Genomic DNA, 16,042 nt, shown 5'->3' on the forward strand with positions numbered 1-16,042 from the left:
GACGCATTCCAATTATTGAGAGCACAGAAAGTATGAGGCTTGCATGAATAAAAGAAGAGACGTACAGCAGTGAATAGGATTAGCTGAGCTGGAGATGGTTGTGAAAGAGGGCTGAATGCATCTTTGCGGGGTCTGGACAAGCGCTGGCAGAGGGGAAAGCTGAGTGGTCAGCGGGACGAGGACCAGCGTGGACATGTGTCAATCACGATGTCCAGAGGGGTGACAGCTATACATTCAAGAGATATGAAGGCAAAAGATTGGGATGAGGGCTTTGTGAGCTGGAGGAGGTGTGGTAGAGATAGCAGAGGAAAGAAAGGGTACATCCGTGCATCCTTTCATAAGCAACCCCCTGCGCGATGCTATTTATAAAAACACAAGGCAGGTTTACAAGCACAGGAGAGTCATGCTCACACAGGCGTGACCACAGTGGCAATTACTTTAGCAGTTTCCAGTCTGTCCGCTGCACACCACTCATTTGTTTATGAATTCATCAGCGCCTAGTTAAACACTCTTCGTCTCCAGGGACGGAGCTTCTCCACCTAGCAGCTGCGTTATCTTCTCCGGGTCAAAGGAAACAGCAGCCGGCAACCTCGAGCCATTTAATATTCTCAGAAGCAAACTGGCTCTATACCTGTGGTTACCAAGGTGGGGGTCGGGACCTCTTAAAGGAGTCTCTTTATCAATCTATGTGGTCAAAGGAAGATTCAAAATGTTTATTTTAGGCTGCAACAAAAAAATACTTATATTACTGAATAATCTGTTGATTTTTTTCAAGATTAATCTTTTTGTCTATTAAATGTGAGAAAATAGTGGAATTCATAGACCAAGATGACGACTTCATACTTCTCAATTTGTCCAAACAACAGTAACTGAGACATTAAGTTTACAATCATAGTGAACCAAGGAAACCAGCAAGCTGGAACCAGATAGTTTTGCCTTCTTTTTTTTTATAACTCAAAACAATGAATCACTTGTCAGTGTTACATCCCTGAAAAGGGGGGATAAATAAACATGAGAGTGATATGGTGTCTTTACTGTAAATAGCTTATTTGTACAAAACAATAATTAACACAGGAAGAGATCGTTACCCACAGTATTTAAGGTATTACCTAGATATTTCTAATTTTCCTAAAACATGGAACACAGGAAGCACAAGTGTGCTCTTCTCAGGATTTATAGACAAGGATTTTTGTGAATTGGGTAGCGATGGTTTGGTAAATACTGATCTAAACCAGCACAAGGAAGTACTCTGTATGGTTTTGACCACCGTTCAGTGTAGATTTAAGAAGCTTGATGAGGTTCAAATCCATTAGCTCCAAAAAACTAGTAAACTTCATGCTTCATGCTGAGAACTATTGTATGGCTAAGAATTGGAGCGATCTATTCCAGAGCTCCAGATTAGGACTGTAATAAATGTCCTCTCTGGTTGATAACAATGGGCCCAAAGTGTGTCAAAGGAGATTGAGAGTCAATGCTTCGTAAAACATGGCGAGAGAGAAAGGAAGCGCATGAGAGCTGAAGCATTATGTGGTCTAATTGTCCTAAAGGACAGAAAAACTCTCGCCCTTTAGAAAGGGAGCGCACTCTGCCCTCATCGAGGCGTCACAGTTATCGCTGAATTAGCAGGAAGGAAGGAGAATCGCTTCAGCCGTGTGCCAAGGAGGGAATCCTTCTGTTATTTCAACATTTATGCAAAATAGAAATAAACATAACATTTCCATTGTCAATTTCACTTGGAATATGAATGCGGAAACAATGGAGGAAAATAAATTCTGTATTTTTTCATGTCGCAAGCATGAAAACGACCCTGAGGAGAGCTTTCAAGGCAGCGGAAGAAACATCATTGTAATTATGCCTTTTAGCGAATATTCTACACATTCATCCTCTTTGTTTTGTGTATGGAAATGTTCTCATGAATCTTCTAGTATGCTTCTGGATGAAGCTGTCACTTCTACTGCTCCTCTTTGTCTCCTTTATGGATGCACACAGAACCAGATTCATCACTATCAGAGTGTAATTATGGAAATTTCTGGAGATTTGTTGGGAGTTCTGTAACAGCAGTCTGCCATTTCTACAAAAGATCCAGAAGCCTCTGAAGGGGGATGGAAAGATTTTCATATTAATACCCGAGCGTGATCGTGCATATGAACAATTTTCATTGTTTTAACTGCTTACTGCAAGAATGTCCTGTATGTTTAGAGATATCTATCATTACTCTGTAGTTAGTACATTAATCAGAGCTGACTGTGTGAGTTTAACTTAATATGTTTAGCTTAATATCCACAATATGTCTTGTACTGTCCCTCTGCAGTTAAAGCCACATCCTGCTGGTTTGGTTGGTACCCTGCGTGTCAGTGTGCGCACCGTACGTCAACAAGACCATTTCCGTGACATTTATTCCAGAGACGGCTTATTATTCAGTGATCATATTATTTGTTCTTTCTAAGCACACGGCCTCTTCTTTGCAATGTCACTGAAAATGTCAGTGTTTACATTCACAACTGACAATATGATTTCAGCTCTTGCTAAAAGGATCAAAGAGCACATCGTATGACCTTTGGATCGGCTTTTAACCTCCGTCATGCATGATCCAGGTTTGTTTATAGAGAAGGATTATAGATGATGCTCAGCCTACGTCTATCCCATAATGCTGCTGGTTTGACTTGGTTTAAAGGAATAGTCCAACATTTTGGGAAATATACTTCTTTTGAGAGTTTGATGAGAGTTTGATAAGAAGATTGATACCACTGATGACAGTGGTAGTTTTCTCTTAAAGCACTTATTATTGTCCGATTCTTCTCCCAGATCGTTTTAACAGTAGTTCTTCCGGTTTTATTGAGACTTTGTGAAGTGATAATTATTTGACCATGGTGTCAAGCTTATTCTCCTAGATCACCACGAGCATGCATCAGCACACAGCGTGTGAGCAGAGCTGCACTGCGAGAACATCTAACTCGCAGCACGATGTGCAACACAATGAGCAGATCGATAGAGCAGCATTCCCTCACAATGCCAACAACATCACCGCAGTCTCATAATAATAGTCTTTCTCCACATCTCTCCCACTCTACTCCCCTGGTAGCCTTCAGGCCTGGCCCATAAAGCATCTCTCACATAAATCAAGCAAAACCCTGAGAGCTCAGCGGGCCCCAAGAGCATGCTGATCACCCCGACACTCATTCGCCCGCCGCCGGTCTCCTGGGCCTGCCTCAGCACTCAGGAACCCGCACCCCGGGTGCACAGACCCTGCCGGTGAGCCACAGCGCGGCTGAGAGGGTCCTGATTGGTGGACGAAGGGGACGTCACAAAGGCGTGTCACTTTGATTCAGTGCCTGCAGACCAATGTGTGAGATGCAAGCGGATGCAAGCTGTGAAATAAACAAATCAATATTTCTCAGGAACACATTCTAGTATCCCAGAGCACTGCTTTACATGCACGGGACAAAAAGCTGTCGTATCGTTCAATACATGGCCCCGGTGATATTTTGTGCTACAGTACAGTCTGTTGCTGTTATTGCAACACTGCCAAATATGCCCACTCCGTTGTAAGCCTGTGTTTTGTGGTGCAGTTTTGTACACAGATGGTACAGCTGACAAGGCTGCATAACAAACGCAATGCACATAAAACATCCCTATTACTCTCATAGATGCTGACTACCAAAGCTTTTTTTAGCACGACTGCACCCAGAAGGAATCAAGCCTCCAGTCTTCCATTCATCCATCCATTGCCATGTACCAATTATTTCATGGGACTGAGTCTGGCCTCTGACCTTTGTTGTTGTAATTCTCTCTCTCTCTCTCTCTCTCTCTCTCTCTCTCTCTCTCTCTCTCTCTCTCTCTCTCTCTCTCTCTCTCTTTCTCTCTCTCTCTCTCTCTCTGTAACACTGTTGCTATTTTTCCATGCTGCTTTATTTCAATTGAAGCAGACAACACAGAAACAATACCAAGACAAAGAGCAAAACATCCAGAGTTCCACAAAACAAAAGAAGCAGGGATTAGAGAGGCAAGGAGGTGTTACTTAAGGACTTCCTGTTTCCACAGTTGTGTGACGAATCCCAAAGTTGAATCCCCATAGCATGCGACGCACACAGATTTTTCTACCAAAGCGCTCTGATGAGAGCAAAATCTCTTGACAGGAAAACAAGGGGATGTAGAGTGCACGCTCAGATGAGAGGGTACGCTGTCTAACCATGTGAAGAAAAGAAGCGTTTAAAATTCACAGTGACGAGTGCAAACGGCACATGAATAGGTTACTAAAGTATGTAATCTAAATTAAATGATGTCAAGAGGCAAAGAAGACGACATATTTGTATCAAAAGCAAAACCCTGAAGGAGACACGAATCTGGCACATTGCTAAATATCTTTGAAGCTGGCGTTCATATATTATATACTGTAGCTATTGTTTGTTGACATGTTTATAACCAAGTGCAACTCAAAAATAAAACACAATCCAATCAATGGGTTGCAAAAACCAGCATGCAAAGAAAATAACTTATCACTTGCACTTATTGCTTATGCAATAACCTTGGTTGATTAAAAATCTGCAACAATAAATTGGCAACAACACATTAATAAAAAGCAACTGCCACATAATCGTGAGAGAAATAATAAAAAGGGGGAGCTGTCTTACCAGGTCTCGTCGTTTTTGAATTCAAGCTCTCCGTAGGTGTCTTCAAAGTCCTCCCCTCCTCCTTTGGCGAGACCTTCCATGCTGCGATAAGGCACAATGACCGTCCCCCTTGCTCCAGAAGTCCTCAGCACCTTCACTTCCATAATACCCATGCTCTCACTGACGTGCACGGAGTTGCTCTCAAAGGTGAAGATGCCCGAATGATCGTCGTCCAGAATGGTAACGGTGGCCACAGTGGGGAAGCCCAGCATGGCCTTTGGGTACGGGAGACTGTTTGGGGACAGCACCTCGTCCTCCGTGTCCAGGACGCGCAGATTACTGAGCCGTACAAAAAAGTGCTCGTCCTCTTCAAAGATGTCGTCGTCTATGATTCCAATGTTTATCTCCCTGATCATCTCTCCCGGTTTGAACACCACTGTGCCCTCTGAGAACTCGTAGTCTGCCCCGGCGTTGGCCGATCCGTCCTCCGTCTTATAATCCACGTAAATCGTCTTGTTGATGTCGCCGCCCTTTCTGGTGACGATCAGGATGGCGGCGCCACAGTTCTCGAGGCACTGGTATACAGCAGGCTCGAATGCAATTCGAGACACGTACTCGTCGGGCTCCTCCACGTGCACCTCCTGCACGCTGATGCTCTTCTTTGCCTGCTCTGCGACGTGCTTCTTCAAGATGTTTCCGGCGCCGGTCATCATCCGTGTAGCTTGGATGCGGTAGAAGGCACGGCTCTTTTGCTGGTGCGAGAGAGCGTAGTAGTTGGCCATCTCGACCAGCTGATCCATCTCTTTCTCGGGGTGCTTCTGCTTCAGGTCTTTCAAGATGCGGATCATGTCCCGCCGGGACTCGTCCACCTCTTTGCTTTCCATCAGACTAATGAGATTGCTCGTTGCTCCTCCGTCCATGTAGTGGGAGTTGACCATCTTGCCGTCCATCTCAATCCCCTTGGAGCGTTCGGCCTCCGTCTCGATAATGACGCCTCTGTGTTTGTCGGTGCGATACTTCTTGTGCATGAATTTGTAGAAGAGCAGCCGTCTGTCCGCTACCCACGCGAGAAGTACGCATATAGGGAAGAAGGCAAGTGTAACTAGACCCTCCCAGACCTGGACTACGTTGGGAGAAAACACAGCCAGAATCATGTAGAGCCAGATGTAAGCAAAGACGCTCCAGCCCGCGGTGACAAAGAACACTCTGAGGTGTTTGATCTTGCGTACCTCTCCTTGTGGTATGACAGACACACAGAGGCCAATGATGACAAACATATTGAAGGCTGCGCTGCCCACAATTGTGGCGGGCCCGAGCTCGCCAGGTTGGAATCCGTGTCCACAAACCTCAATTAAAGAGAGCAGAATCTCGGGGGCGGACGAGCCCAAGGCCATGAGGGTGAGGTTCGAGACTGTTTCATTCCACACCCGAATTGTGGTGGTGATTGTTTCCCCGTTGGGCCTTTTGATGACAAGTTCCTTCTCTTGGGAGGTGATGACCTCAATGGCTGCCATGAAGCGGTCGGCAATGATGGACACTCCGAGAAACATGTAGATCATGGCCACAAAATACACAATGACCCGTGCAATCTTGTCTCCCATGGAGGGGTCCTCGGGATACCAGATGGGCAGGATGATCCCCGCATGACACTTGGAGTTTCCCCCGCAGGTGGCATTGCTGGGTGTTAGCAGAGGGCTCGGAGTGGTCCGGGCCTCTGTACAAAGGAAGGCTACAGCAACAGAGACCAGCCCCAACCAACGGCAGGCTGACAAACCCGGCGTTACAGGCCTTGAACCCTCCATGCACCCTCTTTCGTCTCAAGGGTCCTTACCACACTGACAGTCCCCCTGGGATCCAGCACTGGGCTGTGCTTTGCACCCACCACCTGGACACAAAAAAGAAACAACAGAGATTGTATGGATGTTATGCTGTTTATATATACTTATTAAAAGACAAAAGACACAAAGGATTTACTCTCAGATGACAGACAACACTTTCAGACAGGTGGTAATAAACTTGCTCCATGTTGGGTTGCATCTTTTTACCAGATAGATAGAAAACATCTAAATATGTATTGTACTTACTATTATTTTTTATGCATTACGTATTAAACATAATAACTCAGTAATTACGGTCACATAATGGATTGGTTATCAAACCTGTCAGGGTACTTTCACGTTGTTTAAAATCCCAAGTTCGAGGAGTAGCATTAGTGCATGTCTATAAGAGTGTGTGTTTGCATTTCACATGGAGAAACACACACCGATTCCAAAGCAAGAATTAAAATCATTTCACTATGCATCTGTAAAACTTCAATGAGTTTCTGCCTCCTTCTTTACAACTAGCAGTCATGAGATCCTTGTGTTATTTATGAGAGGCAGGCTGGAAAATACTTCTCCATGCTTAGGAATTCATGAGATTTTCAGGTCTGTAAACCACTATGTGAACAATGTAGATACCATTAGTTTAATGAAATCAGCCTGTGGGCTCATTTCTAATCATAAAGTCCGTTTTTTATGTGGATACGTGCGACCGATAATGTGGATTTGAGCGTGATTGTCTGAGATCTCGGGGGTAATACACAGCTCTGAACCAAACCGCTCGCTCAGCAGGCGTGCAATGTTGCCAAACTAAGCACTGTCCGAAATGTCGCATTGGCAAAAAAAAACAGCAGAGGGGAGGCAGGAGACCGTCAAGAGGCAAACTGAAACAAAGGGTACAGATGTCCCGTCCAAATTCATTATATACTGAGTTCCGAAGCCACACTTAGCACTTACGCAAGATAGAGCAGAATTACAGTAACAATGCAGACATTGTCCGCATTCATAAAAACTTGGGCTAAGCGTCTTGTGCACCTCTTCAGCTCTTATGAGATAGCACATGAACACTATTTTGATGCTGAGGCACTGGGAGCAGGAAGAAAAGTGAACCACCCCAAACTTAGAAGATGTGAGCTGCTTTAAAGAGATAACACATGGGATTTAATATAAAGGCTCTTTTCTCAGCGGTACCTGTGATTATTCTGTGGTGGAGAAAGATGGGTGGGGCCCTTTTGCAGCCTTCACCACACCTGTATGGCCACCTGGGAAAGACCCTGAATCTGAATTACAATCGGCTCTTCGGTCACACTTGTTTTGCCTTTGCTTTTGTTGAGCTAAATGTAGTTTGAATGTTTCTACATTTTCTACCTTCTACCTTTTCTACCTTTCTAACTGCATTTTTGTGTTCTGATTCCTGGTTAAAGGGCTGATTACCTCTGGGGCCGCCCGCACTAAAATGTGTACAGTTTGAACTCATGGCACTTAAAGGCACTTTGGATAAAAGCTTCCATTAAAAGGCATATGTTATGCAAATGCAGATTTCTTATTTGATTTAAGTCTTGTGCAGCACACTGGATCTGAATACTTTTAAAATAACTCAAACCTGAACTCTCAGGGGATACTTTTGGAAATTATACCCATCATCCAGACAAACCACTGGCCAGTTTGGATAGCTGACACATTTTTCAATGGAAGTGTGGATACTCAAACAGTAGCGGGCATATATGAAGCACTCACACCAATTTAAAAGCCAAATATTGTCTCTGGAACCTGAGAAGTGACAACACACATAAGGTCTGCAAAAACAGACTGTTTCTATCAACATCTTGAGTTCAAACTCAGGCTTCAGCCAAACCAATTAATATAGTATGCAATAAATTATTCCTAATACTTCTAATTTAATGGTTCATAGATACAAATAATTGCATCACTATCAGTATTATTGTCTTTTAAGGGATCATAACCTCAATAACATTCAGAAAGATATTGCTTTCCAGAAATGCTTTTTTAGGGGTTATAAACATTTTAAATGCAGGATATCTCAGTTTGAAATGAAATTTCTCGGATGTAAAAAAAAGATGTTGATTGCAGAGCAGTGCGCTGATCTGGAGGATGGAAAAGGGGATGACAGCAAACGGCGGCAGAAGCGGGAGACAAAGAACTTTAAATTTAACTGAATCAGCAGAGCCATTTATATGGACGGGAGCCAGCTCCGCAATCCCTTCGAGAACCGACAGCTGAGCACAAACAAAAACAACAGGGAAATAATTGAGTGACAAAGTTATAATTTAATGAGAGAAAAGTTGAATCTGAAAACTATGGATTTTGCAGTTTGGACTTTTATATCAGTCTTAAAGTTGAACGCAGAAACTTACCGATAAGATATAACTTTTAGGAGCAGAGAAAATGTGTGCAACGCTTAAATTACAGCCGTTAACCTCGATCAATTGCACTGAAAATAACCCGCGTTGGAAAAGTGAAAGCATGGATACGTTTCGGAAAGGAGGCTAAAGGAAGTGCCTCCTCCTATTTTAGAATCAGAGCAGCACTGCTGACCTGCTCTGTCTTTTTATTGCATGGTGGCTTGCCGGGGTGGATGGGCAGAAACTGCAATGAGGCAGAAACAGACGGAGCATCCAGAATTTAAAGGCTTCTGAGAGCCTCTCAGTATGTTCCAACGCAGGCACGGGAATGATTAAATGACTGGACATTTAATTGTAAGCTGATATATGAGAGGAAGAGCATCATTAATCCAAAGTGTCAAGTCAAAATCAACTCACATATTTTACACTAGCTACAATTACACCATCATTTGTAACCTGGGTCAATCTCACTATTTTAAACTTATCATTTCAAAAAGCAACATGATTCAAAATTACTCCATTGTTGATACGGCAATCTTACTGCATTGGCCAACGGTTGTCTATATTTACACATCCAGCCAAAAGCAACATCAGCATTCATCTGGAGTCATGTTTCCGTCAACATGATTGACTGGAAATCCATTATTATTATGTTTTGGTCTCCACCAACTCCTGAGGGAAATATCCGGCTCTTTAGCTGCTAAGTGCTACATTATGTTCACCATCCAGCTCACTAACTAGCTAGCTAACTTTGCCTGTCTAGGGGTTGGTGCTGGAAATATAGTGGAGTTATAGTCCGTTTTTAGAGGGGTTTTTGGCTTAAAAACATGTGCCTGCTACAGTGGAAAACAACGCCATGAGAGCCGTGAGAGTGAACCAAAACAGCAAAGACGGAGACCAGAAATCGAAAACAATAATTGTCTGGTTTCATCATGATAAAACAACCTCTTTCACATACAGGTATGGCCACGTGATCCATCGTTAATATAAAAAATACTGTATGCAGCAGCTTTACCGTCCTTTTGAAACTTCACTGTAGCTTTAATGCAAGCAGAGACTCTACAGTGTCTCAAGTGTGAGTGTGTATTAGAAGAGTATGGAAGAAGGAAAGTGATGAAAAAGAGTGAATGTGCTCAGTCAGCCCACCCTGAATAAACAGAGGAGCAACAAAATGGCCAACAAGCCAAATACCCATAAATCCAAGAGCAAACTACCAGAGTGACACAGAGAATTCTAAAGCCATAAAAGCCAAACAGTGACACCTGACAGCGTCCGCTAACTATCTCCCGCCTTGTACTAGATAGATAGATAGATAGATAGATAGATAGATAGATAGATAGATAGATAGATAGATAGATAGATAGATAGATAGATAGATAGATAGAAAGATAGATACTTTATTAATCCCCAAGGGGAAATTTGTTGTCGGACACATACTCATTCACCAGCTGCATGACGTCACGCTCAAAGAGATTACTGTAAACTATATTGAATTGTGCTCATTTTGCCCATCTCCCAAAAGACACAGATATTTACACTATACATAAGTAAGTTATATATACGTTTTTTGTGTTTTTTTCTGCTTTTGTGCATTTCAAAAGTATTCTTTGTCCTTAAATTCTAACCTCAGTAAGGCCTTAATATCGCTACTAGTACTACTACTACTATTACTTCTACTTCCTCTACTGCTACTGCTACTATTATTATTTATATTTTCTAAAGTAATACTATACTGGGGGAACAAACAATACAAAACTGCGGATGTTTCGATATAGTTTTGCAGTTGTTAAACCACCATTTATTTAATTTATTTTCTTCCTTTTTTGATTCTACGTTTGACGTTTAGGCATGCCAGAAAAACATAGTTTTCTTCATGAATTCAAGGTCATGCAGATTGAGTAATTGACATAAACATGGTCTTTTTGGGGGTAAAATATTCCATTAGGAAGCGTCTTCTCCCCACTACTGCTGCTACATGTAGCTTTTCCCAGGTAGCTTAAGCTAGCAGGAAGAGGTTGAGTTTGGTGACCTTTTAACCTATTGGGTGGATTTTCCCTGAAGGATGAGGTCATGCTGTACAAATTGCATTAACATCAGAGGGACCACAATGTGTCCTGCGTGCAAATTGCACCTTACGTTACCATGTGTTTTTTCCCCTCTGCAGACATACAGATCACATGTTAATGTCAGTTGGAAATCTTGAAATCTTGAACTTACAATTCCCATAATGCACCTCCATAATATGGTGTATTGAACTGTCCCTGACTGGTAAATGTCCACTACACATCTCCAGAAGCACAAAAGTCTCTTTGACGAGTAAACTCAGCTTCATAAGTGTCCCTCAATAAAATCTTATATATGGCAATATGGATGGATTGATTTAATTGGTCAGTTTGAGAACCCATTTAAGACACATAGCCACATACTCTAAGGCAATACTGTAAAGCTCATTAAAATGATTACATTCAAGCTCTCAGACAGTTCAGGTGTATGACCTCACACGGATTTAGTATTTTAAATATTGATTTCCTATCAGCACAAAGTGTATAGTATGCTGTCAGTGAATGCAGAGTGAACGATTCCATTTCTCTTTGTGTACCAACATTAGAGCCGTAACCCTTAAATTAGGAACTACACAAAACAATTTGCATACTAATTACCGTTTTAAGGATTGTATTTCACATTGTGAATGCAGAGGAGCACTGAGGCTGGAGTTTAATCAAGACTGTTCAGCTGCCACCACAAAGTATTTTTAAAAGATCAACTAAAGACAAAGTTGTTCACAAAAGCCGCACGTGAACTTAAGAGTCACATTGCAGCTGACATAACATATAAATGAAGGATGAGGTTAAACTTTGACATATTCCAATTAAGTCCAACACTGACCTCTTCAACCTCAAATACATGAGGGTGAACCCACTTAAACTCTATTTACACAACTTTGAACCACTTTTTCTTGAGTAAATTTAAAGAAAGTAGATCTTTGACTTACTATCGTAATATTTATAATGCATAACAACAACAATGTGCTGATTATTGAGGATGTCATGCAGTAGGCTGTTCATTTTTTCCCTGAATTGTATTCATTTCAGGTGTAAAAGGCCTAAACAGCATCCAGACTATCATGAAGGAACAGAAATACAAAACAGAAATACAAATTTAGGTCCAAACTGATTAAAATATTTTAGCATTAAATTAGCATCAATTTTAAATGATATATAATGTGTCCGAATCAACGGACTAACTGAATAAATAAAATGTGTTAGAATGAAAATAATTGAATTGCAGGATGCAGGGAGGAACTCGATAATCACTTAACTGTAAATGATCCGCTTGTTTTGTTATAAACTAAATATCTTAGTTCTGGACTGACAGAACACACAGTCAGACAGAACCAACCATTTGAATATATCAACCCTGGTTTTTTTGTTTCTTCTTGTGTGTGCATTTTTCATGATTTTCTGAAATATAATATATCAAACGATTAACTTATTGATCGAATAGCACACACACACACACACACGCACGCACACACACGCACACACACACACACACACACACACACACACACACACACACACACACACACACACACACACACACACACACACACACACACACACATTGATCTCGTCCATCTTTAAGTGATCACCCCGTTAAACCCCCTGACAGATGCAGACAGCATTACAGCGGCTGCTCGGCTCTCAGGTCTCTTTCCCTATTTTGGGAAAGAGGTTCTTGTTCAGGGAGGCTATTTGAGACGCGCGTAAATATGGACTCAGCAAACCCGCGGAGAGCTTCAGCTGTTGCTGATTAATCTTAGGCAGTACCGATGTCGGTACCTGAGGGGGGAATCCCCTGCTGGAGCACCCATGGGCCCTCACGGTAACTTAAAGGGTGCGTACAGGCCAACACAGTGGCAAGATGCACAGAGAACGACGTGCATTTCCGTCCTCTCTGAAACTTCCATTGCTGACCTCAGGAAATACTATCAACTCCTTCAGAGGCAGGCCGTGTAGGAGAAGCCAACAATGCAACACAAGCTCAAACAGTCAAATACAAAATTAAAAAAAATGGAAATCCAAGTCTTCATCCAATCAGCAGCAGCACTGTAACAACCGCTATCCCATATACTTGCGTTGACAGACGCCAATTATTTTAATGGCACACCCATTAGACGCTATCACGAATCCATTGCAGCCCATTACAATGGATCATCTCTGCACGGTGATGATGAGGAGCATATACAGGCGGGATGAAACCTGGGCATGCAGGATGAAGCGCTCCGGAGTGCTGGACCACATCCCCTCACTCATCCACTCTATTTGCATCCTTGCATCTAATGTGGTTACTACAACCAGCATGTATTAAACTAGAGAGCCCGCCTGTGTCTTGCTGTTTACCAACGATGCAGGGGTTGCATCACTCAGTAACACACTGGTTATTGAAATATCACTGAGTTTGCATCATGCGTTATTCATCATTATAACATACCTGGATTTGTATTCCGGGGAGTTGTATGTAGAAACTGCGAAATAGCTCCTGTCCGCCCCCTTTGTGGCTGCTGTGCCGTTCAGATGTCCCTCTCTCAACAGTCTCAGTGTAACATCGCTGTGTGCATCTCTTGAGTCAAACGTGCTCCTCGGACCAAAAAAAAAAAAAAACCCGGTGGAGTCACTGTGTCGTCCTCGAGGCAGGTCCCCAGACTCGCTCGGTATTGGGGATTGGATCAAACCGGCCAGAGGTGATCGCCTTTCGTCCTCCCCAGATCCTCCCTGTCTGACGGATTGACCGGGTCGCAGAGCTGTCAATGACGAGGGAGGAGGATGGGGGGGAGGGGGTGAGGAGTGGGGAAGGGGGGGGAGGGGGAGGGGTGGGGAGGGAGTCGGTATCCCAAGATCAGAGATGGATCTTCAGAGCCCGTCCGTCCGCGCGGCTCTCCCTCCTCCTGCAAGCCGTGAATCAGCGCTCTCCTCCTCCCCCTCTCTCTCCGCTGAGATAGCGCAGGTAATGTGTGATGATGTCGCTCTTGTAGATCGGCCCCGCCGTGAAGCTCCTTATTCCCGGCTGCCTTCTCTCCAGAAGCGGCACGCTGCAATTAATATTAACCACTGTCTGACATTAGAAACGCGCTCGACTCGGCTGTGCATCTAAGTTACCCAGGCTGGCTGTCATCTGGACTTTGCGCACCATCGGAATGAGCGCGGCGCGACTCTTCTGCGCTGAGTCCGTTTCTGGAGCCGATTGCCGGAGAGGACCTTCATCCATACGTTGTCATCCTCGCGGGTAATGGTTCATGTTTGTAGGGGCTATTCTCACGCGGTGGAGGTGTGAAATGGTTGCGCCCTAGAGCCCTCCGCCTCCCATCCTTAAAAGTCACACCGACAGGCGCGCAAATACGTCACCACCGGCCGAGAGAAGAAAGCTGCAGCACACAGCACGGATATGATCCAGACGCACAGCGCACCGAGACGAGAGCTCGCAACCGGAGGGAGACGTCAGGAGGAGGAAGCGGTAACAGCTAATTGTTCAGCTAAAGTATCAGCTACTTATGTATCTCTACAAACTGAGTGAGTCTGCCTTTTTGGTCACATGCTGCTAATATAAGACAGCACATTTAGTGACAGCAGGAATAGGATCACTGAGTCACTGACATTTATTCTGGCCACAAGCCGCACGTATAAACACACAATAGAGGAGAAAAATGGCTTTATAATAAGCCACAAGCAAAAGAGTGTTTCCCCTGTGATCAAGGACAGCTGGTAGATTTTAACAGGTTAGCTCTCTTTAAAGTGCGAGGAATGTGACACATGAAGATGAGGGCTGAGTGTTGCAATTCTTCATCAAAAAGGCCCTTAAAAGGGTGCCGTTTATAGGGTTTGGCGGCATCTAGCTGTGAGATTGCACATTGCATCCAACTGAAACTTCTCCGTGTAGGATGAGCTGCTGTAGAAACATGGCGCATGCTTCACGAAGGGGACCAACTCTGTTTGTAGATCTAAACGGCTCATTAAGCTAATGGAAACACACAGATTCTTATTTCCATGTGATTATACACTTAAATAAATACTGAAAACATGCAACTAGCACGGCTCTGTCCAAAACCAACACCCCTAAATTTAGTGACATGTTTTAACTTGTTCGTTTAATGTGTAAGCCTGAAGCTTTGTGGAAGTAAGTCCTAAAAGTCAAACCAAACTGTATGTAAAATATGTATAAGTCGTTTAAACTAATTAGCGATTAATCAATAATAGATCATCATGAAATCCAGAAACAACATATATAGACTCGGAGCAGTCGTGCAGTGTGCAGAGTCCCTTTTCTTTAAGGATGGATGTCTGCAAAGTAGGAAATATATAAAAAAATCAATCCCTTGGATCCCATTTTAATTACATAGTCCGGCACTGTGGTACAGAATCGTATTAGCTTGTTCAGATGTCCATGCTTGTTAAATTCAAAAATGAAAAAACGCTTTCCCAAAATGGATGGGAGGGAAGAGACGGGCCAATCTGGTCAGACGGCCCCCACCGCTCCGGTCCGCCATCCTCCACTCCCTCTCTATGTGATGCTGTAATTAGTATGGAGAATATGGTTGGATGTTTTAATGAAGTTTTCTTATCTGTAGCAGAAAGGGTGGAGGAGGAAAACACACAGGAGAGATTGGTGCACGCAGGCTCCGAGTGTACCTGCAGCCTAGCATGCATCACATGATTGGAATTCAATGCCTGCTCTTGCCTCTCTCATCAAAGTCCTCCATGCGTTCAGTGATGATTAATGGATTATACTCGTAATCAACACACCAGGCCTGCTTGTGCTTCCCACTGAGAGGAGCAGCACTTACTTCCGTTCTGTATATCCCTCCTTACATGTTCCTCCCACAGCTCACTTGACGGAGGCCATGTCTCTCTCGATCAGTTCCATTAAAGCGTCTGGCAAGCAGCACTAGAGAATCTGAAGCAGGGAAGGATACCGTGCAGCCAAGGAGAATAGTGCTGCTTTTGCACTTTGTCATCTGTATTTCATCTCCCCGTGCTGCGCTCGGCACTCTACACATGCTGATAATTTGTAGGCTGGAGTTGCAACAACTTCAGTGGAATAAAACATTTTTTTTAAACAGCGAGGCGGTGACACAGTGGGCCTGGCTGGTGAGAGAAAGAGGGGAGAGGAGGAGGGGATTCATCGGGGGACTTAACACTGACACCACCCCTGGGCGAAATCCGCTTATGACGGTCAGTAATGAACAGTGAAG

At 43.6% G+C, this 16,042-nt stretch overlaps 1 protein-coding gene across 3 annotated transcripts in view; it reads right to left on the reverse strand.

The window, feature by feature from the left end:
- The window catches only part of slc8a3 (solute carrier family 8 member 3), a gene marked incomplete at both ends in the record, with an annotated part of 92,583 nt that extends 86,171 nt beyond the window's left edge, over positions 1-6,412 (reverse strand). For all 3 annotated transcript variants that reach the window (XM_079218693.1, XM_079218692.1, XM_079218691.1), the window contains one exon: positions 4,632-6,412. In XM_079218693.1, the coding sequence (XP_079074819.1) occupies positions 4,632-6,412 (1,781 nt within the window). The remainder of the gene's footprint in view (positions 1-4,631) is intronic.
- Between the last annotated feature and the right edge of the window lie 9,630 nt (positions 6,413-16,042).

Source organism: Taurulus bubalis, assembly GCF_910589615.1.
Source record: "Taurulus bubalis genome assembly, chromosome: 1".
In the NCBI taxonomy this organism is placed as follows: Eukaryota; Metazoa; Chordata; class Actinopteri; order Perciformes; family Cottidae; genus Taurulus; species Taurulus bubalis.